The sequence below is a fragment of the Mastigoproctus giganteus genome, chromosome 9 (genome assembly GCF_048544385.1).
Source record: "Mastigoproctus giganteus isolate SK-2022 chromosome 9, ASM4854438v1, whole genome shotgun sequence".
Classification (NCBI taxonomy): domain Eukaryota; kingdom Metazoa; phylum Arthropoda; class Arachnida; order Uropygi; family Thelyphonidae; genus Mastigoproctus; species Mastigoproctus giganteus.
Genome location: NC_143583.1, coordinates 35721591 through 35747098, shown reverse-complemented (window position 1 = coordinate 35747098; position 25508 = coordinate 35721591). Strand labels below are relative to the sequence as shown.

General features: G+C 37.2%; 1 protein-coding gene across 1 annotated transcript in view; it reads right to left on the bottom strand.

Annotated features, from left to right (window-relative positions):
• The window catches only part of LOC150080144 (lysosomal protective protein-like), a 71377-nt gene that overhangs the window by 5720 nt on the left and 40149 nt on the right, over positions 1-25508 (bottom strand). The window contains exons 7-10 of the mRNA XM_090381852.1: positions 13885-14028; positions 9942-10066; positions 4812-4977; positions 2622-2711 (exon numbers count right to left, since the gene is read on the bottom strand). Of these exons, the coding sequence (XP_090237978.1) occupies positions 2622-2711; positions 4812-4977; positions 9942-10066; positions 13885-14028 (525 nt within the window). The remainder of the gene's footprint in view (positions 1-2621; positions 2712-4811; positions 4978-9941; positions 10067-13884; positions 14029-25508) is intronic.

Sequence of the window (25508 nt, the reverse complement as noted above, 5' to 3'; positions counted from 1 at the left end):
AAAAATCGAGAATCAATTTTAAATGCAATTGAAGGAGGGGCAGACAAGAAGCGAATTAAGTTGTGTATATACGAGATGTTGATAAAGCTGTTCTAAAATGGGTGAAAATGATACGTGAAAAGAATATCCCAATATTGGGCCAAATAATTAAGCAACAAGCTCTGAAATTTGCACAGTTCCTTGGACATACAGAATTTAATGCAAGCGCTGGGTGGCTAGATAAATTTAAGAAGCGCCACAGAATTGTGGAAAAGGTTATTTGTGGAGAAAGTGTTAATGTAAGCAAAGAAGATTGCAACGGTTGGAGGAACAATACCTTAAAGAAGATTTTGGAAAAAAATGAGCGTAAGGATGTTTTTAATGCTGACGAAATGGGTTTATTCTTTAAATGTTTACCGAATAGAACACTTGCTTTTAAGGATGATAAATGTTTTGGCGGAAAACAAAGCAAAGAAAGAATCACTGTGCTAGTTGGAGCAAATATGACAGGAAGTGAAAAATTAAGACTTTTAGTCATCGGAATATCAAAAAATCCAAGACGTTTTAGAGGCACAAAATCTTTGGAAGTTGACTACACCTTTTAATAAAAAAGCATGGATGACAAGTGATATTTTTGAAGAATGGATATTAAAACTAGACAAGTGTATAACAAAAGAAAAAAGGAAAATCGTGTTGGTAACTGACAACTGTCCAGCACATCCTGCCAATATTTCTGCCAAACTTAAAAGTGAAAAGTTGTTTTTACCACCAAACGTAATGTCAAAACTCCAGCCAATGGACCAAGGCATTATTAAAAATTTTAAATTTCATTATCGAAAGAGAATAATAATGAAGATTGTCAATGCTTTATCAGAAAATAGAAACTTGGAGGTTACAATTAACCTTAGAGATTGCATCTCTGAACTGGCAAAAGTTTGGACAAACGATGTCACTGAATACGCTATTCAAAATTGTTTTTCGAAAGTGGGATTTGCATTGAATACAGAAGTCGAACAACGACTGGACAAACAAGATGAACTGCCCTTTTCACAACTGAAAAACTTTTGGACATTATTAGAATCATCTAGAAACATCGAAAATGAAATAACACTGAACAGTGTTAGACGCGACCATGATCACGAAGAAATTAACGATGATGCTGAAGACACATCAGAACAACCTGTAGAAAAGCCAACTCGCAAAGAAATGATTAACACTTTTAAAACAGTCCGTATGGGTGTACAGTTTTATTAAAAATGTTCCTGATAATATTTTTAATGCTCTGAACAAATGTGAGGTTTTCTTTTAGAATCAGACAATTTTTTAATTGTACTGTGCAAACGAAAATTACAGATTTTTTTAATTTGTGATACTTACCGGCAAAAATTGTGTAAATGTAATTTAAATAAGTATGTTTTTGAAATAAAATACATTAAAAATAAATGTAGATTCATTTTCATTTTCTAATTAGATAACAATTTCTAATAAAAAAGATATTCTCTGTATAATGAAATTTCTCAATAACGAATTTTTTCGCTGGATTTATCAAATTCGTTATAGAGAAGTTCGACTGTAACTCAATTTCTCTTAATTCTTGTGCCCAACTTAAAATTTCCCTACTTCTCTCTTCACATTCACCTTCAGTTACCTTGCTAGTAGCCATCAGCAGTACTTCACCACCCATAAGGTCTACCTCACTAGAGGAAGACATAATTGTATAAATAAAAATTCAATATAAACATGCAATAAAAATCAATAATATCGATATCTGGTTAACTATATACAATATATATACAACGTAAAGGAACAAGGAGCTCTCAATCTCAAATGGAACAGTAAAATAACCAATGAATCTATCACTGGTTAGTAAAATGCTCTGCCACCCAAGTTAAATGGGCTGGTGGTCCCAGGGACTTGTAGCCATAAGGGCATGGAATTACAAAGATTAACAATTAACCTCAAACTGGCTTGTTATTTGTTTGTTGATTGTTATTTGATTTTTAGGAGCATTAGCAACTAAGGCCATATTACTCCGGGAATATGCGGTGGTCATTTCCTGACCTTTCCGCATCCTCCGCATTTGGTGGTGACGGGCTCAAACCCCGGTCTAATCAAGAAGCGTGTGCTACACACGCTTCTTGATTAGACCGGGGTTTGATTAGACATGCTTCTTGATTAGACCTGCTGCTCCTTCCCACCTGCCTACGGAGGTGCCTCCTCAACCTGGCATTCAGCCCATTTAGCCAAGCAGGGATCGCCTGCCCCAGACTATGTGGCAGTAGGGCTGGCTATTTACAGGCAATGCAACTCAGTACAATAAGAATAAAATAATAAAGATCAAGCTAAGCAACAATCATGCTACGCAGACTTATTGTATGCATAACATGGCCCCAGATAATCCCTGGGGCACTGAGTAAACACAGCCATCCTCACCTGTCTTCCAATGATTTAAACTATTCACATAGTTTGCATTTAAAAACAGCAGACTACATACCAAAATACAAGAGCCAGCAGATATTACAAAAAGAGTGATTTTTATTCAAGAAAGTTATTAGTTTGTTTCATATTATATTTGATATGAATAAGAGAAAGAGAGAACTGCATATACATATAATTTTAAACTGAATAGATATAAGACTTACCTTTATAGTTTGGTATGTGAGATTCTGGAATTGCTTCACGAATCCAGCAATCTGATTATTATATTTCCATGCCTTATAATCTGAAATCAACTGAACGGCAAGGAATAATATTAATACTGTACTGTTTCAGTCATTCATTAAATAATTAAACAGAAAATGAAAAATTGAGATATTTAAGGTATCATACATGCATTTAAAAAATATGAAATCATAGTAAATTAAATAAGTTACTGAAATAAAATAAATCAAATGCACTTCAGCCTGCATTTAATTTATTAACTAACTAAAATACAGGTGACCCCCGCTTAATGCTGATAATTCTTTCCCGAAAAACAGAGCGTTAAGCGAGCACCGTATTCCAGTAATGTAACATATGTATTTGTGGGTCGCAGGAAATGATAAATGATCTCCTTCATTTGGGCATACCCACAAAGATTGTTAGGCTCATAAAAGCAACCCTGGCTGGCTCCCAGGCAGTGGTGAGAACTGACGAGTTGACGACTCCCTTTGACATTAATGCTGGCATTAGACAAGGCAATGCACTCTCTGTTGGGTTATTTAAGTTGGTTTTAGAGGCAGCTGTCAGAAAATTAGAAGTGACTGGACACATAGGCACAAAGACAGTGGAGGTCTGTGCATATGCTGACGATGTCACTATTATCAGTAGGATTAAAGGAGCACTGGAGGAAACAGTGCCAAGGCTGGATAGTGAAACACAAAGAAGAGGACTTAAGATAAATGAAGAAAAGACAAAATATATGGAAGTTCAGAGAATGGCAGATAACATGCTCAAATGAGAAACCAGCGGCTTCTCGTTTGAGCATTTTCAAAATCGCAAATAAACCAGTCCAATTCTATTACTAATGAAATTAAGTTCTGTATCCTGAGTGGAAACAGATGTTTCAACGCACACGAAAAACTACTGAAGTTCAGAATATTGAACAGACATTTAAAATTAAGAATATACAAAAGTCTCATTAGACCAGTTGTAACATACGGTTGAGAAGCTTGGACATTAACAAGTAAAGATGTGCAGTTGTTAAGAGTGTTTGGTGCCTCCGTAGCCAGGTGGGCAGGAGCAGCAGTGCGTAGCACACGCTTCTTGATTACACCAGAGTTTGAGCCTGTGATCACCAAATACGGACCACTGCATATCCCCGGAGCAATATGGCCTTAGTTGCTAATGGTCCTTAAAAAAAAAAAAAAAAAAAACCAACCAAAATTAAGTGTTTGAGCATAGAATTTTATGAAAAGTTTTTGGGCCCATACAAGATGTTGATGGATCCTGAAAGATCAGAACGAACCATGAACTTGACCATTTTATTCAGGGTGCAGACGTCAGATATGTCAAGAGAATGGATGATAGCAGAACAACTAAGAGTATAACGAAACATAAACTTTCCAGTAGGAGGGCAAGAGGAAAAATGCAAAGATGGATGGATGACATAGACGGGGGACTTAAAGATCACGAGAATAAGAAGTTGGAGAAGTTTGACTTCTGGGAGAGCTTACTGGTGGAACATCATTGAGAAAGCTAAGAAGAAGGTCGAAGAAGAGTTGAGAAGGCAGAAGAAGAATAAGCTACAGAGTAGAGAACAACTGAACAGGCTAGTAATGTGCAAAGTTTTCCTTTTTGTTCCATATTTAGTTGTGTCTTCATCTCTGACACTTCTCATCTGCATCCCTTTGTGTGACTTCTCGTTATGTATTTAACTTGATCTATTAGTGTCTCTCACTTATGTTCTTCAAACCACTGTTCTTGCACTCTCCCTCTCTTTACTAATATTAGTCTTTATTACTTCTTATAGAATTCTGCTATTTTCAAATCTGTTTTATAGTTCAGCCACTCTATGTTAATGACTGATCATCTGTAAACAAGAATTTCAGGGATGCTACCATCTTCATTCTCTCAGTGATGCACTGATAACAATAATGAAACATTAGCATTAATTGTCAATTTATATCAAATCTGATGCCAATCTTATTTACTTTTCTGTTATTTTTTTCCTTTTATTTTTAAAATGAAGGAACTATTTACCCCAGATAACAAAAGACATTTTCTCCAAGTTTTTTTTTTTTTTTTTTTTTTGTTATATTTATTTTAATTAAAACACTTGCAATTTCCTTTCCACTTAATATTCAATTCAAGGTGACTACTTCGGATTACCTAATAGTTAATTATGAACTTACTTTCAGGCCAAGACTGTCCACAAACCACTGATCACCAAGAAAGTTGCAAGCCATATCTACATCGCCATTGTAAATAAGACCCCTAAGTTTACCTGACTGGATAAGCTTCAGGACCTGTGGCTTCATTGTGCTATAGATGCTTTGATATCCTTTTTCTACAGCATTGCTGAAAAAAAAGAAAGAAACCATCTTTCAACAAAAACCTTTTAAAACTGACAAATATGTTTGAATCTATCTACAAATGTGGAATTTCAAATCCATACAAATAGTGTCAGTGGAGAGTACAAGGTAGAAAGAGTACAAGAATATTACGGTATTTTCTGGTATTACAATTCAGTGTTCAATTTTAAATCAAAATTCAGGGAGAATCTACAATATCCTAATAAAGCTTACAGGAGGTGATTCATAACATAATCAGATACTAAATAATGCAAGCTATACATTTTATATAAGGGTAAATAATGATAATTCAGTTAGTGCACTAATAACATTCAGTATATGAAAACAATGTTCTTGAATATTGTGTCCATGTCAAAAAAATAAGTTTTAAAGATTATTAATAAAAACAATTAAGCATGTGGGTGCTTCCCCCTCCTCACAAATGGAGTGAGAAAAAAATTAACAGGAATGGTGTGGAGGATCAGATGCCATGCAAAAATAAAATTCACTAACATTGTATGCTACAGAGACATCATATTCATTTAAGGTAAAAATGAAATATTGCCTCAGTACGAGTTACAAAGAAAAATGCTAATACAGAATTTGGAGAATGCTCATAAGGCTAAAAATATAAGAAAACAAAGATTAAGATGGTTTGTCTGATCCAATAAATAAAAACCATCATTGAGCCATATATAATTGAAAAACATGATAGATTTTGATTAAGAGTTGATGCTGCATGCCCTTAAGATTAATATCTGTTTCGCAGGATGGAAAATGAGTGGTTTGTTGCAGGGAGGAAAAAATCCTCTGCTAACTAATTTAATAGTGGTTAAGAACTGCAGAAATATTTCTGTAGTTGCAAATACACCAATGAGCCAAAATATTATGACCAGTGAGTTGTTATGCAAATCGAAGCAACTGCATGTGAACTATGGTGCGTGCGCAGGTCAGGACACGGTATAAAAAACATCTGATACTGAGCTCCGTTAATCAGTGTTACTCTTGTTCTTCAGATGGGAAAGGCAGCGGACTTAAGCGAGTTTGACAAAGGTCAAACTGTAATGGCCAGATGACTGGGTCAGAACATATCAGAAACAGCACGGATGGTGGGGGGCTCACGGTCAGCCGTGGTTAGTACGTACCTACCGAAAGTGGTCCGAGGAGGGGAAAACCCACGAACCACCAGTGAGGTGTTGAATGACCACAGCTCCTTGATGCTCAAGGTGAGTGAAGGCTCTCCCAGATGGTATGTGGCAACAGAAGGGCAACTGCAGCACAACTTGCCGGTAATTGGAATGCTGGTGATGGGAGTAATGTGTCACAACGCACAGTACATCAAACCCTACTGAAAATGGGGCTGCATAGCTGCAGGCCGCTCCAAGTGCCCATGCTAACACACGGTTCACCAGCGACAGCACCTACAATGGGCACGCAGGCACAAAAATGGATCTTGAGTGATTGGAAGAATGTCGTCTGGTCTGATGAATCACGTTTCCTGTTGCACCACGTGGATGGCCGTGTGTGTGTGTGTGTGTGTGTGTGTGTGTGTGTGTGTGTGTGTGTGTGTGTGTGTGTGTGTGTGTGTGTGTGTGCCGTTTACCTGGGAAGTGATAGTGCTTGGATGCACCATGGGACGAAAACAAGCCAGTGGTGGCGGTGTCATGCTTTGGGCGATGTTCTGCTGGGATACCCTGGGTCCAGTCATCCATGTGCTGGGCACTCTGACGTCTACCACCTACCCAAACATCATTGCTGACCAGGTACACCCTTTCATGGCAACAGTCTTCCCCTCCGCCAGTGCCATCTTTCAGCAGGATAATGTGCCATGCCACACTGCTCGGATTGTTCAAGACTGGGTTGCAGAACATGAGGAAGACTCATGTTCCCCAGACTCCAAATTCCCCAGACATCAATCAATTCCATTGATCATCTGTGGTTTGTGTTGGAACAGCAACTCCGATCTGCGGCATCTCAACCACGGACCTTACAGGAGTTAAAAGCATCTGCTGGTTATGTGTTGGTACCAGATACCACAAGTCACATTTAGAAATCTTGTAGTGTCCATGCCTTGCCGGGTACGAGCTGTTTTGGCTGCACGTGGAGGACCAACATCACATTAGGTAGATGGTCATAACATTTTGGCTCATCAGTGTATATTCTATTTCTCTTGAAAAAGGAGGTATAATGAGGAATTCCTGGGTTAGTAGGATGAGTAATGAGTATTGCAGAATACAATAAATTTTTACTACCAGTTAGCAGATTTAAGAACTTAAGTATAATGAAATGCAAATGAAGTACAGACATAGGTGGTCACACAATGAACTTAGTGATGGATTAAATGCTTAAAAAATAATAAAAGTCAAGAAAATAAGTCATCTTGATTTTTAAGGAGTCCTTATGTGCTGTAATGTAATAACTAGATTGTATGTATAGCTTAGTTTCAGGGTCTACAATACTAAACAAGCACATACACGTATAACTTCCAGAACCATATATTGACACAATTTGGCCGTAGTAGCCCTTGTGACGTTAAACCGAACTACAACAACAACAGCAACCATAACCATATCTGAAAACGATATTCTCGCGTCCTTCGACGTCGTCTCCCTATACACAAACATGCACATCGAATCCATGCTACTGGCCCTTAAAGAACTATTAATTAAAGATGACACATTGACAAAACGTACTGACTTAAACATTAATGACATTTTAGAACTCACATCACTGTTACTTGATGCCAAACAATTTAAATTCCAAAATAACCTACGAACAAATTTTCGGCCTTCCCATGGGCCTCGGTATCTCTGCCCCTTTATCCAAGATCTACCTTGCTTCCATCGAAGAAAAAATACTCCAACCCTTTCCCCCAGGAATTAAACTATACATGAGGTATGCAGATGACGTCCTCTTAATAGGCAACAGAACCACCATCGATACTTTACTGAACACGTTTAATACAACACATGAAAGACTCAAATTTACCGTCGAAGTAGAAACCGATAATAAAATTAGTTTTCTAAACCTCACTATATATAAAATAAGCACATCTTTAGGCACCAAAATATACAGAAAAAACACACATACAGGTAAATTCTTACATTACCACTGATGTACAGAGGGTGGTGTGCACCCCCTATTCATCAAAAAAGCAGTTCTATACAACCAGATACACAACGCTGTAAAATATAGCCACATACAAACAGACCTATCTGTAGAATTGCAATACCTCACCAAAAAATTCATCAACAGAAAATACCCATCACAACTAATAAAAGAAACCATCACCAAAGTTCATAATAACACTAATAACCCAAACAAAATTATTAACCACGTGAACAAGAATAAGATACATAAATCCCTTATCGCGCTCCCATATCATCAACAATACGCTAAAAGACTTCAACAGATTTTTTTAAAATACAGATATCAAATTAATATTCACATCTTATAACAAATTAAGTTCCAAATTCAATTCATACAAGACAATACACGAGTACGAAACACAAGATCATAACGACATTATATATTTGATCAGATGCCAATCAGATTGCCAAGCATGTTACATAGGCAGTACAACAGCAAAATTCGGGACATCAAAAATTTCCAACACGCGTGCATACTACCACTTTAATAGCTTAAAATCTAATTCAGCAAGTACAGAACTAAAACAACACGTCCAATCTCATAATCACAACCCACTCATCAATTCATACATCACAGTAGTCAAATTAAATTCCAGCTACAAAATCCTTGAAAATGAAGCCCTCGTCATTGAATGGTTTAAGTGCCATACATCACTCAACGTGTTAAACAAAAAGATTCTCGCCAATTTCTCCCCCATTTGGAATTTAGCACGTATTAAGTTTCCACGTGCACTGAAATGCATCTCGGGAACCCAACCCGTATATAACACAAGCACGCTCTCTTTCCCCCCCACTATAGCTAACTGAGGACGAATTTCGAAAGTCGCTCGTGCGCAGCTATTAGCTTCTATTTTTCTTAATTTAATTTAATTTAATTAGGCAACCATAGAATGGAAGGTGCATTTTCCTTTCTTAGAAAATTTTCACAGCCCATAACTTAGTTTTTATACCCATGATCCCTGTAAGTTATTAGAATCCTATAACCACTATGTATGTGGTAAAACTCTGCACCAGCTAAGCGGATTACTATGAGGTGAGTGCTGAAAATTAAATTAAGCTATACATACGATCTAGAAAACAAGTCATTTAATGGAAATAAATATGAAAGGACACAGATGGGAGAATGAAATAATAAAATGATTTAACACATTTGCTGTGTTTTCGCTTATAAGCATTTAATAGTAACCCAAGAGCTGTGCCATAAGCAGTCATTCTTAAGGAGTCAATATACAAGTGGCTTAAGGATAAAGAGATGTGGAATGAACCACTCGATTCTGCAGGGTCACTGACCGAACTCTGGATTTTAGCATCAACGATTCGCTTTTGTTCATAGCTTGGTACACATTTTTATTTGTTTTCTGCTTGTGCTGAAGTTAGTTTATGTACATAGAATAAACTTGAAATAAAATTTTGAGTTTTTTTCCGATTTACAGTGCTCAGCCCAAAAGTAAACATTCGCTTCTAACTACGAATTCTAGACTTTACTTTTCAACCACTGTTGTGAATTATGAATGTTATTATTCATCAACATTCCAAAAATTGACACATCGAATCGGTCTCTCAAATATAGGTAGTAGCAAACATGTTAAATAGTTAAATGATCATAAGGAAAAGTGGATCAGATCTTATAGATTAAATGAATTATTCTAATAATGATAATAAGAACAGTAACAATAAAAGCATATCAACTAAGATGCTATCCAATTTACTATAAGAAAATCAATATTCTTCCTCTCCCCCTAATTGTGAGATCCAAAGTAAGAAAATCTGCTGATAAACATTCAAGTTCCTATAGTTTCTAAATAATAATAGCAAAGGTTACCTGCAAATATCCCATTTCTGTACCGAAGATGGAATGTGCAAAGTCTTTCTTACTTCTTCCTGATTGAGCCATTTTATAAGATTACTACTATCAATACATGGTGGAGTATCTTTTAAGATTCTCAACTGGAGAGGAGAAAAAAGCAGAAGATTTACTTTTTTATGTCTTATAATCACCAAAATGGAATTAATGATATGTTAAAATAATATTACTATCAACAGAGTACCTTAATGAAAGGACCTGCATATTTATTACAGACTCTATTTCAGTGGAATAAACACAAGTACAATGTTTTTTAAACTGTATGCAATTAAAATGTAATTCAAAATGTTTTAGTATCTACTCTAGTGCAAGTCTGATTTAAACTTAGATATAATATGCAATGAAACCAAATTTATTACCACCCCACACCTTCTACAGGGTCATCACTGTAACTGGCTCCCCATATTTCAGTATTACAGTATGCTTATGACACTGTACATGAATCTTTACTATTTGTGATTCACAGTTTGCATAGCTGTGCTTAGATATAATTTACTTTGCTCACAGCACCATTCTACAATGCGTATGCAACAAAATGGGGTGTTGCTGTTAGCAACCATCATTTGTTGTGATCACACTATATTTTATTACAGGAATATACACTGAGGTAGCTCTGCAGTAGGAACATTACCTGACGCTGAGTAGGCATTACCTTTAGCATGCACTGTAGCCTGGATACATTGCAGCAGACTCCACAAAATGCTGAAGGGTGACCACTGGTATGGTAACCCATGCTGATCACACAGTACCCCAGTTTCTAGGTATCTGAAGGTAATGGATCCAGACAACAAATGGTCCATTCCACAATGTCCCATACATGTTCAATTGAGCTGAGACTGGACAACTCTGGTGGCCATCAGAGGATGCTAAACTCATCCAAATGCCCATTGCATCCATCCAATACCGGTGCAGTCCTGTGGTATGGAAAGATGGTCATCATATGTGGGTGCACATGGTCAGAAATGATGGACCTGTATGAGTCCAGTGAGGTACTGATTGATAGGTACTAGAATACCCAAGGATTCCCATCTGAATGTGCTCAAGACCATTGCGAGCCTTTACAACCTTGCAAGCCTTTACAATCCCCCCCCCACCAACATGCAGAGGATTGGAGTCTTGTGTTGAGTATATTACACCTGCAGAAATCTACATGGTGCATTTTAAAATGAAAGTCACTGGATCAGGCAACCCATTTACAGTCATCTCCCACCTATTGGTTTTGCTCCCATGTCCACTGTGCCACACTTGGTTATGATGGGTTGTTGACCATGATAGTACAGTAGTGCTAGTATCTTATGCATGGCCCATATTAAAATGGGTCATGCCATCCCTGTCAATTGCTCAACTGTGGCACATCTATTCACTGGACAGCACATTGAATCATCCTCTCCCAGTCTCTGTTCACAATGCATGGCTGACTTGCATGGAACTTCTGGTTGGGGGTTCTTCCACAGCTGGTCCAATCTCAATACATATGTATAGCTGTCAACTTTTGACTTTGGAAAAGCTGGAGATCAGGTGACTGTAAGCAGGAGAGAAAGAGGAGGTTTTTAAAGTTCACACTGCACCAAAAATTAAATTTCACTGACATACACATTTTATAAAATACAGCCATAAGATTGTTTACCAGTGGAGTATGCTGCTAAACATTAGCTTACATAGCATTTTTCTCTTTGTGGATCTGTGTTTGGATTGGCTGTTAGACATCAAGTGATTATGATTGCTGCAGACTTTGTCCTCTTCAGAAATGCTGAGTCAAAATTTTGTGTTTATAATAATGATGGCACTGCTGTTTAGACTTGGCTGTCAAGAGCATTCCAAAGTGTTCATTACAAAGATATCTGAACTCTTTTTTTTTTTTAAAGCCGAATATTCTCACATTCAGCAGTGCTATGAGGAATTATTAACTGTCACATGATTTAAGATAAATTTAAAGCTTTCTTATGCATCTGCCAGTTCCCTGACCACTACATCAATTCTTTCTTCTTTCATAACAGCTTCTGGTGGTTTCTCACACTGAAATTAACAGGACTAACACAGAAAAATATAATTAGTAAGAAAGCAAACTTATACAGCATTAGCCAAAAAAAAAAAAAAAAAAAAAAAACACACTACACACTTTGCCCATCCATACCCACGAAGAATTTGTCTAGTTCTTCAAATTAATCGAAACCATCCGCTTCCACAACAATAGATGGAAGCCTATTCAATCAACAACTCACTGGCTAAAAGCAAACATCCACACATTTATCCTGCATCTATCCCTCATCTTACTGTTCCAGCAGATCTACATCCTTCCTAAAGTTAGGCATCCAGACATATATACTGATGCATCCAGACACTAGATGCATGCAGCCTAACCATAGCCTTGTACAAAGGGATAACCACTTCCTTATCCCTACTAGTAAAATTTCTCTATATCATCGACAAAACCCCATGAGCTGTCCTGGCAGCACATCTGCACTGCTCAGAGAATTTCATATCTGATTGCACAATCACTCCCAGGCCTTTTTCATTTTCTACTACCCTCCACACAGTTGATAAGTTACTCTGAGATTACTGCTACCTATATGCAGTATCTCACATTTGTCAATGTTAAACTTCAACTGCCATTTCTCAGCCCATTGATCTAATTTTTCTAAATCTTGTTGCAGTAGCATACCATCATTAACCACCCTGTCAACCTTTGTGTCATTAGCATTAGTAGAGGCATGCGATGCAAGAAAGCAAGCATATACAGCATCAGCCCAAAAAAATCATCTCCAGACTTTGACATTAAACACTGATATACCTTTATCAATATCATTAATAAATATCGAAAACAACAATGGGCCCAGCACTAAACCCTGGGGAACTCCACTGATAACATCAGTCCATGAAGAGCAGTGCCCACTGATAACCACCCCTTTATCCATATCAGTAACTTGCCCTTAATGTTATATTTATTTATCTTTAATGATACTGAAAGGCTGAAAACTTTTTTTTTTTTTTTTTTTTTTTTGCAAAATCAATTAATTCTAATTTGGTTCAAAAACTTGTTTATCTAAATAGTGCTATTGTATGATAAAGTGGTTCTCTAAAAATGATTATATTTAAATTAAAGTTAAACAATATTTAACTCAATACTTCCAAAAATTCTTGGCAACTTGCTATCTATGAATTCTGTTGGGAGCCAACAGACCTTGGACTGACATAAGGAAATGAACTGTAGTCTTAAGAATTCATGATTAAAAGTCAGTTGGCTGCCAAACTAAGTCCACATTTTACTAAATTTATTCAGAGATGTTATGATTCTGAATAAAACTGAAGTTGTAACACCTCATGGTTACAATTATTAAATATTCATATTTAATAATTGTAACCATGCACCCAGCAGTCATGATGAGAATTAATAAGTACGGTATTGATTCAGAATTATGGCCAGCATCTAAAAGCTATCACAATTTTTTTTTTTTTTTTTTGGAATTAACTTTGTGCATGGATACAGAATAAGCCAGGCAATTGTGTTTGATGTGTACTTTTTAATAATTTGTGTTTTAGTTTAATGACATCTATTAAGATTTTAGTAACAGCATCCACATAAATCCACAGCATTCCAATAAACATCCCAATAAAGTCCACTGAATAGTGGACCACCATCAACCAACAAAACTACATTTATTTTTGCCACACTATAATCTTCTTCCTCACTGTTACTAACATTAATAGTTATTAATAAACTAAACTCAAAATACATTTCATGTGGTGCATAAGAGCATTTCATACCCAACCTACAATTTAAACTCATATCTGACTGATAATTCAAAAGACTCAAGAACGAATGAAATGCAATGTAAAATATAATGTGTATCAAATTGATTCTGCCTCTTCATTAAAATAAAAATAACATAAAAATATTTACCATCCCAAATGGAGACATGCTTCTTAACAAATTTCTTTTATCGCTTAACATCCTAGAATGTTTTTGCAATGATGAAGGTGCACAGTCTTTATACAGGTTATAAACATTTAATCCTGTACCAATTATCTCTTGAACTTGTTCAACCTACAAAGTAAAAGGCATATATTCAAAAGTGGTCATATCATTGATTCAATCTTCAAGAATTCATATAATTAACAAGTTCAGTAAAATTATATAAGGCATCATGTGATTAATATAAAATAAAACATTTCAAAGAATTTAATATTTTCTAAAAAAGAAATACCAAAAAATATATCATTAGTAAATGAAACTGAATTATATGTTATTCATGCTTGATGTTAGTTCAGTAAAGATAGGAACCCAATTATATCACCTTAATGATATAATTTTCAAAAATGACAAAAAAAAAAAAAAAAAAAAAAAAAATCTTTAAATTGCAAAACTTCAATTTATTTGGATCTTTACGAGGCTATATCAATTATGATAGGTTAAGTTTTTAAGTGTAAACTCAAACTGAAACTAATCAAATGCCATAAACAAAGGTGTACGAGATAGGTTCAAAAAATCTGACAATGACAGCACCACCCTAATATGGTATAGGGATTTCATTCTGCTTTAATTTAAAAAACATTAATACCGAATAAAGGTGACTATCATTATTGGCAGTGTTGTATTATTATAATTAAAAGAAAAAAAAAAAAAAAAGTTTTTTTTTTAACTGTATCTTTTAATGTCTAAAAATATATATACATTCATACACCGACCATTGAATAAAATTTAAAATTTAATATGACTACAATCTTTACACAAAAATATTTACAATAAACTATTGTGGAATGCTAAAAACTGTAATAAAAGATCATTTACAATAAAATTTGCTAAAATATAAAACATTAAAAGTGCTAAAAACCTGAAGCTTTCGGGAGCGTCGGCTCCCTTCTTCAACAGTGAAATGACTTCCTGCAACATCTCCTTAAGTAGCAGGCTCACGGTACCTCCACACGTGGTATTTCTCCACGTGGTTCAATCGGCACATGGTCAGAACTGGAAGCGGAAATGTCTCGGGAACGTGGCAAAGAAAATCGTTCATCCGACCTTAATATAATTGTTTCAAAATCCGACCTTAATATAATTGTTTGAAAATCCGACCTTAATATAATTGTTTGAAAATCCGACCTTAATATAATTGTTTGAAACAATTATATTAAGGTCGGATGAACGATTTTCTTTGCCACGTTCCCGAGACATTTCCGCTTCCAGTTCTGACCATGTGCCGATTGAACCACGTGGAGAAATACCACGTGTGGAGGTACCGTGAGCCTGCTACTTAAGGAGATGTTGCAGGAAGTCATTTCACTGTTGAAGAAGGGAGCTGACGCTCCCGAAAGCTTCAGGTTTTTAGCGCTTTTAATGTTTTATATTTTAGCAAATTTTATTGTAAATGATCTTTTATTACAGTTTTTAGCATTCCACAATAGTTTATTGTAAATATTTTTGTGTAAAGATTGTAGTCATATTAAATTTTAAATTTTATTCAATGGTCGGTGTATGAATTTATATATATTTTTAGACATGAGTTTTCCCGACCTCAGAGGCCTCTTTCAGGATAGGGTATCTTTTAATCCCTGACATGAAAACTTCAAAATACTGTACATATCAATATGCCTATTGACATGATTTTTTTTTTTTTTTTTTTTTTGAGGTGCCTGCTTGAGGATTAAAAATCTCACTTGTCTGGCTTCCTTTTTAAGTGCATTTGCATATACACAAAGTATGTATTGTCTTCATCATGTACATACCAATATAAAAACTTGGCTCCGATTGGAGCCCAAGAGAAATTAGCCAAATAAAACTTGTTTATAATATGACTTTTAAGCCTATTTTAATCTAAGAAGCTATGTAAGAAATTAAGGAATTTATCAAAAATTAGTCTTCACAAATGTGAGTTTTAAGAAAAGTAAATAGAACTAAAAAGTAAAATTTGAACGATAATGAAATTATAGCAATCTTATAATACCGTGATAAATCTGACTAAAAATGAATAGCGAGTGCTTAAAAAATGGTACTCACCTTGTATAAATCTGCAAATAAATTTATTGGTAGATGGTGGTTAAATTTAGGAGGAAGGTGCATTAAAGAAGAACTATGGCAGAGAATGGAGTGGAAATATTTAAACAGATTTAAAACGAGTGCAAGAAAGTAGAAGTGCAAATCTCCAATCCTTGGTTGTCATAATTTGGTGGTAGTGCTGCCGATCTACGTTGGCAGCACTACCACCAAATTCTGTTCCTCCACAACTTCCAACACCCACGCATACTACAATTTCAACAGTTTCAGGACAGGTCAATCGTCCACTGAACTAACAATCCATGCTCAAACACCCCCCCCCCCCTTGTCGACTCTGCCATCACCATTATTAAACTTAGATCAAGCTACAAAGTTCTCCAATACGAAGCCCTCACCATTGAATGGTACCGACACTATTCCGATATCAATATCATTAACACCAAATTTCCTTTCAATCTCTCACCAGCTGGGAACCTCTCGTGGCTAAACTTCCCACATGTCAAAAGGAGCATCATGAGAGTATAGATAAACTTTAAATACAACATGCGCTTTCTTTTCCCCCATTTGCCAACTGATGACGTTCTAATTCAACGAAAGTCTCTTGTAATGACTATTGGCATCGCCGTTCTTTTTTTCCCACTTGTGTCCTTCAACCTCTTTATGACAACTAAGGATTGGAGATTTGCACTTCTACTTCCTTGCGCTCATTTTAAATCTGTTTAAATATTTCCACTCCATTCTCTGCCTTAGTTCTTCTTTAATGCACCTTCCTCCTAAATTTAACCACCATTAGCATTAGCATTAGCATTAGTAGAGGCATTTGATGCAAGAAAGCAAGCTTATGCAGCATCAGCCAAAAAAAAAAAAAAAAAAAAAAAAAGTAACATAAATAAATAAAAATAACCACTTCCACTTCACCCCTCTGTTCGTTCGAAATACCTGTCCAGCTGAGCCTTAAACTTATTTAGGCTATCAACTTCCACGACAAGGGACGGAAGTCTGTTCCACCCACCAACCACCCGCTGGCTAAAGGCAAATTTCCGCACATCTATCCTACATCTGTCTTTCCTCAATTTGAATTTATGCCCTCTCAGGTGATTTTTCTGAGCTAGAGGAAGAATCCCATCAGCATTGAGCATGCTCAAACCATTCAAGGCTTTGTACACCTCTATCAGATCACCCCGCTGGTGCCTAGTTTCCAGACACTGTAATTTGCAAAACTTAAGCCTTTCTTCGTAAGAGAACCCCTTTGTCCCATTCACCAATCTAGTTGCCCTTCTCTGTACTCGTTCCAGCAGCTCTACATCCTTCCTGAAATGAGGCCTCCAGGCCTGTATACAGTACTCTAGGTGTGGCCTGACCATTGCCTTATACAAGGGAATAATCACCTCCTTATCCCTGCTAGAAAAATTCCTATATATCATTGACAATACACCATGAGCTACTCTTGCAGCTCGTCTGCACTGCTCAGAGAACTTCATATCTGCCTGCACCACCACCCCCAGGTCCCTTTCATTCTCTACCACTGTCAGTGTAGTACCACAGAGTTGATACGTTGCTCTGGGGTTGCTGTTTCCCATATGTAGTACTTTACATTTGTCAATGTTAAACTTCATTTGCCACCTCGAAGCCCATCTGCTCAACCTTTCCAAATCCTGTTGCAGCAGCATAGTGTCAGTAGTGTCCTTGACAACCCTGCCAACCTTCGTATCGTCTGCAAACTTGGACATTAAGCCTGATATACCATCATCAATATCATTTATAAATACAGAAAACAATAAAGGCCCCAATACTGAACCCTGAGGGACTCCACTAATAACATTAGTCCACGATGAGCAGTGTCCATTGATTACCACTCTCTGTCTTCTCCCCCTCAACCACCCCTTTATCCATAGCAGCAACTTGCCTCCAATGCCACACTGCTCCAATTTGTGCAGCAGTCTTCCATGTGCAACAGTATCAAAAGCCTTTCTAAGATCCAAGTATATAATATCAAAGTTATTCCCTGCATTTATTTGCAGATTTATACAGGGTGAGTACCATATTTTAAGCACTTGCTATTCATTTTTAGTAAAATTTGAACTTAAAAAAGATTACAAAATTTAAATTTACAATATATTACAGAATTAGCAAAGTATTACAGAAATTAAACTGTTACCAAGACTTTATCCACTAATGAATTTAAAATTAAGTTGTCAAAGTTACCGGAAAGAATTAAACTTCGTAGAAATACTCTAGAAAAGTTAAGAATTAAATAAAATTTACAAAATATCAAAATTAATTTAAACAAAAATTTTTACACCTGATCTTAATCCCCTTCAGTTAATCATCGGAGCCAACTTAAAACATGTCTGTTCTCTTTGAATACCTATGGTAGAATTCTTTTGATATTATTTGTTATTGTTATTTGTTTTTTAGGAGCATTAGCAACTAAGGCCATACTGCTCCAGGAATATGCGGTGGTCATTCCCTGACTTTTCCGCATCTGGTGGTGACGGGCTTGAACCCCGGTTTAATCAAGAAGCGTGTGCTACGCACTGCTGCTCCTTCCCACCTGGCTACGGAGGCGCCTTTGATATTAGTTACCCTAAGCCTTTTTCTTATTCCCTCATTTGAATATGGTGTTACTCTTATTTAAATAATGGTTGTTACAAGATCTACTTTCAATATAAAGTCCAAGGACACTGTGACTCAGACAGAAATGCCTGTGGGCATTTCCAGTGTGAGTCATAAGTTTGTCACCTACACAGTGTCTGTCCCTCGTATTTTAAGGTCGGACTAGTAGGAAAAAACCAAGCTCAACAAATGATTCTTTTCTTTGCACCTGATGTAAGGAGTGTACTGATCCCAAATTAAAACTTGGTGCATTACGAGAAGAATGAGTCACTGAAGAAACAGGTGCTTGCTCTAAAAATAAATGTAACCGGACACTCTTCAGAGCCTCAAGTATCTTGTGACATGCCAAGTGGTGCAGCCCTGAATCAGGTCCCACAACAGAATCGCCAATGTTGGAAAGATGTTCTGAGGGTGGGTGGCAACTTTTCAAATGAGTAGGAAGATAAACCTAGAAAAATAAGCCTAAATAACTTTAAGGGGTGTGTCACAAAAGTAAACTATAGAAGAACTTAGTCTAACTCTACAGTAATGTCAAGAGTATTGTCGACAAAATGATGAATTTGAACTCCTGGCTAGAACAACTAATGCTGATATAACAGGGCTAATAGAAATGTAGGCTATCTGGAAAAGTAATGCTATGCTATGTATAATTTAATTAGGAAATACAGGGAAGACAAAAGGGACAGAGGGAGCATGCTTCTTATCAAGAACAGTCTTGAGTGCAAAAAGAGCTTTCACCGAGTCAGAAGTTATGCCTGTTGACACAGAATCTGTTTAGTGTGAGTTAGTTGGAAGCAAAGGTATAATGATAGTGGGAGCAAAAAATTTATTGTGAAGAGCATTACGAGAGTCTCTACATGCAGATGGAATGGATAAGCAAGTGGGAATGTTATGGGTGACTTCAACTGATTAGAATAAGTGGGAAGGAAACTCACCATGGGTAACGAAATTTTTAAATGAACTAGATGACTATTATTTGTACCAGCATATTAGACAAAATACTAGGGGTAAGAATATTCTAGAACTCATCATTGCTTACAAATCAGGTGACACCAGAGGGCTTACAGGTAGTGATCATGCAGTCATTAGCTGTAAGATGAAATAAGATGTTGCACTAGTTAAAGACAAAAGCACAAGTTTTAATTTCTGAAAAGGGGACTATGACTTTAAGGTGCTGCATGGCATCTATTAACTGGGAAAATTGCAGAGGGAGGACAAATATATCAGAATTATGGAATACCTATAAAGCAATAATCATAAAAGCCATGAAAACATACTGCACATAACATTAAGAAAATATAGCATGAGGAGGATGCTGAGTTGAATGAATAAGGAGCTAGCCAGTCTAACGAAGCAGAAAAAGACAGCATTGGAAAGTTACAGAGTGATGATAAATACCAAAGCCTACAAAGTGATCTGTAATAGTACCACAGAAAAGTAGTTAGGGCAGCAAAAGCTGAGCGAAAGAAAGAACTGGCTAAGAGAACAAAGAAGGGGTACAAGGAGTTTTAATATGTATTTGAATACAAAGAAGCAGAGAAGCAAATTAGACTCTAGTGGAATGGGTGTGGTAAGTCTTAGAAAACCCAACTGAAGTTGCTGATAGGTACTTCACATTGATCTTTACATGCTAAGATCCGTCATAGTGAGGAGAGGATGTGCAGGCGAGGCTGACATATGAAATTAGTGATTTCGAAATTACAGATGACTATTTATTTGAAAAACTTAAGCCAAAAGGCAAGTAAGGCTCCTAGAATTTATGGCATATACCCAGTAATTTGTGGGGGGGGGGGGGTGGAGATTGTATTGAAACACTGAGATTAATTATCAGGATATCATTGGACTTGGAATTTAGATTGGCGCTGACTCTCTTTAAAAATTACAGCTGTGAATTACAGGCTCCAAAAAAGCAATAAGTGTTTGCCTTTTTATTTATCTAAATGTTATTTTATATTGTACTTTATATGTAGTCTTATAGTTATAGTTACACTGTTTATTTTTATTTTTAATTTAGATAAAGAGTTTTTGTAGTTTACTACTTAATATACGTAAAACAGTTATTTCGTTCGAATCTTGCAGCCATTGTACAGAGTAGTAGGGAATTCAAATTTTTAATTGTGGTAACTAGGTAGCTCTAACGTATAATTATATAGCGTAATACGCATCACTGAATTTAGGATTCTATTAGATAGTGTATGACAATTAATTAATTAAATTTATTGATCTTATTAATTTAAAATATCATGCCCCAGACCAGAGCAGCAAAGCAACGGGCACAAAGTGGCAGGAGTGCTGCGACTCGGGGAAGAATTGAGGGGAGCGATTTTCCAATGCATCACAGCCTAAAAAAATGTGCAACTTGTGAAATGTTTGCCGAACTCTCTGGAACAGAACATGATCTAGCCAAGGAGGATGTCTTTGTGTGTGCCAGGTGCAGAGAGTGTCTAGAAATTAGGCATCAACTCGGCATTCTACTGGGCATCTATGAGAGCTTTTGAGGTGTAGGGTAGATGCCCTTGAAGAAATCAATATGAGGGGCCCGTCAAGCTCTCAGCTGCACACCTCAACGCCAGAGCTCACTCCCGGGCATCAGGCAACAGAGTGGAAATCTCCAAGGCAGAATGCGCTGGTCCCAAAAAAAACTAGTTATTGTTGGTGGCTCTATTGTCAGGGAGACAAGGAATATATTGTGTAAAAAGGATAGATGGAACAGGACCAGGGTATGTCTGCCAGGGGCAAAAGTTGATGACGTTGTAAAGCATATATCATCTTTTAAGGGCACAAAAGGTGATACTGTGATCTCCTACTCTTAATGTCATTGGCACCAATGACATTATGAGTACGAGATCTGCAGATTTACTTAACAAGTACAGGTCAATGTTGCAAAAAAGTCATGAGTCAGGGTTAAATTTGAAAGTGTCTGCAATTCTGCACAGACACGATAGGAGGGAGTACATGATTAGAGCCTTGTCAATCAAATCGGCCCTGGAGGGAATGTGCCAGGCTCAAGGGGTAGAATTTTTTCAGCGTGGTCTGTGCTTGTTAACAGGAGAGACTGCTTCTACAGGGATGAGATACACTTAAATAGAAAAGATACAAGAATATTTGCTGATGCTATTGAGGCAGTGCTAGGTGGGTCGGAAAACTTCTAGCTTGGAGGGATTCTCAGACTAAAAGGTTAAAAGTAGCCGCAGGGAGAGATGAAGGTGATTCTTGCACAACTTCTATTAGAATAAGTAGCCACCTGGAGCGAGGGGTGCTGGGGGTTTCAGGGACTGATGGCAGTCATCGTGAAATAGGTGGGTATATGGGATGTGTCAGGGTAACTAGGAATAGGTGCATGTATACCAATGCTAGAAGTATAGTAAATAAATTTGATGAACTTGAAGTGTTGGTCAAGACATCAAAGGCGGATATTGTTGGGATATCAGAGATGTAGTGTCACATTGATATTAGGAATGGTTTTTATTTTATAGGAGCATTAGCAACTAAGGCCATATTGCTCCGGGATATGCGGTGGTCATTCCCTGACCTTTCCGCATTCTCCGTATTTGGTGGTGACGGGCTCAAACCCCTGTCTAATCAAGAAGCGTGTGCTACGCACTGCTGCTCCTTCCCACCTGGCTACGGAGGCGCCATTATGAATGAAGAATTGGAATTTGAGGAGTACAATGTGTACAGAAAGGATAGGAAGGGAGGAGGTGTCATGCTGTTAATTAAGAAAAACATAAAATCAAAAGAAGTGCATCCAGTTGATATAGATGAACAGTGCACTGTTGAGTCAGTTTGGTCAGACATAAGCAATGCGAAAGCAAAAATAAGAGTAGGAGTGTATTATAGGCCTAATGACTCGAATGAGTACAATGAACAATTGTACAGAGAAATAGAGTGGGCCAGTAAATCAGAATGTCTTATAAAGATTTTAACTTCCCAGATATTGACTGTAGGTTGAACTTGTGGGTTGGTCACTCACACACTAGTAAGACTTTTGTGGATTTATTGGACGATTGTTTTCTGCAGCAGCATGTTCGAGAGGCAACCAGAGAGGGTAATACTGTTGACCCGGTTATCAGCAGTGATCATTTGTGTATTAAGAATTTGCAGATAAAGGAACAATCAGGTGGCAGTGATCACAGTGTACTGATGTGGGATTTACTTAAAGATATAATTACCATCAGGGGTAAAGGAAAGTGTTTTTGCTTCTGTAAAGGTAAGTACAGTGGTCTCAGACAGTTTTTAAATTCTGTACAGTGGGATCAACTGACAATGTTACCAACAGTAAATTCTAAGTGGGAAACATTCAAGGAATTAATCATGGAAGCTACTAAAAGTTTCATACCTATTAAGAAATATTGTTCAAGGCCTAAATGGTTATCAAATGAAGTAATGAGACTCGTGAGAGAGAAGAAAAATGCATGGGATGCATATAAATTATCAAGTGACTCGGAAGCCTATGGCAGATATAAGCTAGTCTGTAATCAGGTCACAAAGGAGGTTAGGCAGGCAAAGGCAGATTACGAGAAATCTTTGGCAAGGGATGCTAAGAAAAACAGCAAGAATTCAGCAAGTCAGTTGGTCCAACTGACATCGATGGTTCGACTGTTGATCCTGCTCAGATAGCAAACAAACTGAATGAGTGTTTTGCATCTTCATTCACACATGAGGAATTATTAAGGTTTGAAATGGCAGAAGGTTAACAAATTGTAGCAGGATACTTAATGATTTTGTAATAACTGAGAGCAAAATGGAGGGGAAATTGTTGAAGTTAAACATAAGAATGGCACCTGGGGTGGATTTTATAGTTATATTAATGGAGACGGCAAAGGAAGACTTCTTATTGACAGGGTGTTGATCGCACTCTACAGCGATCAACACCCTGTCAATAAGAAGCCTATGGCAAATATAAGCTAGTCTGTAATCAGGTCACAAAGAAGGTTAGGCAGGCGAAGGCAGATTACGAGAAATCCTTGGCAAAAGATGCTAAGAAAAACAGCAAGGATTTCTTTACTTATGTAAACTCTAAAAGGAAGGGGATGAATCTGATTGGTCCACTTGATATGGATGGTTCGACTGTTGATGATCCTGCTCAGATAGCTGAAAGTCTGAATGACCATTTTGCATCTACATTCACACATGAGGAGTTATTAAGGTTTGAAAATGGCAGGTTATCAAATTGTAGCGGGGTGCTTAATGATTTTGTAATAACTGAGAGCAAAATGGAGGGGAAATTGTTGAAGTTAAACATAAGAATGGCACCTGGGGTGGATTTTATAGTTATATTAAAGGAGATGGCAAAGGAAGTAAGCAAACCCTTGGCCATAGTTATGAGAGCATCCTTGGACTCAGAGGAGGTTTCCACAGAATGGAGATGTGCAAATGTATCCCTAATTCACAAAGGTGGATCAAAGGGTGATACGAGTAATAACAGACCAGTTAGTTTAACTTCTGTTCCGGGTAAAATAATGGAGTCACTGGTTAAAGATGCGTTGCAGGATCATCTACACAAGTCTCCAGTAATAATTCAGACAAAGCATGGGTTTGTTAAGGGAAAGTCTTGTCTGACAAATTTGATAGGATATTATGATGTGGTTACAAAGGAACTGGATGCAAAAAATAATTTTGATATCATATATTTGGATTTCAGGAAAGCTTTTGACACTGTTGCGCACGGAAGACTATTGTACAAACTGGAGCAGAATGGTATTAAGGGTAAGCTGCTACAATGGATAAAAGGATGGTTGAGTGGGAGAAGACACAGGGTGGAAATCAATGGTTATTGTTTGTTATTTGGTTTTTAGGAGCATTAGCAACTAAGGCCATATTGCTCAGGGATATGCGGTGGTCATTTCCTGACCTTTCCGCATCCTCCATATTTGGTGGTTACGGGCTTGAACCCCGGTTTAATCAAGAAGCGTGTGCTACGCACTGCTGCTCCTTCCCACCAGGCTACGGAGGTGCGGTAACCAATGGGTGCTGCTCTTCATGGACTAATGTTATTAGTGGAGTCCCACAAGGTTCGGTGTTGGGTCCACTGGTGTTTTGTATATTTATCAATGATATTGATGAAGGTATATCAGGCTTAGTGTCGAAGTTTGCAGATGATACAAAGGTTGGCAGGGTTGTTAATGACAGTAATGGCAGTGTGCTACTGCAACAGGATCTAGAAAATTTGGGCAGATGGGCTAAGAAGTGGCAACTGAAGTTTAACCTTGACAAATGCAAAGTACTACATATGGGTAGAAGTAACCGCAGAGAAACGTACCAACTGTGTGATACTACACTTAAGGTGGTAGAAAATGAAAAAGACTTGGGAGTAATTGTGCAGTCAGATATGAAGTTTTCTGAGCAATGCAGACAGGCTGCCAAGGCAGGTCATGGGATTTTGTCAATGATACAAATTTGCATATAGGAATTTTGGTAGCAGGGAAAAGGAGGTGATTGTCCCTCTGTATAAGGCAATGGTCAGGCCATGCCTTGAGTACTGCGTACAGGTCTGGAGGCCTCATTTTAGGAAGGATGTAGTTTTGCTTGACCGTGTACAGAGAAGGGCAACAAGATTGGTGAGGGGAATGAAGGGATCCTCTTACCAAGAGAGGCTTAAGTTCTACAAATTGCAGTGGCTGGAGACTAGGCACCTGCGCAGTGATCTGATTAAGGTGTATAAGGCCTTGAATGGGTTGAGCATGCTGAATTCTGATGGGATCCTTCCACTTGTTCAGATTATGAAACTAAGGGGGCATAAATTCAAATTAAGAAAAGACAGATACAGAATAGATGTGCAGAAATTTGCCATTAGCCAGCGATTGGTTAATTGCTGGAACAAACTTCCATTTGTCGTCATGGAAGTAGATAGGTTAAATAAATTTAAGGAGGAACTGAACAGGCATTTGGAGGGAATGGTGTGATTTTTTTTTTTTTTT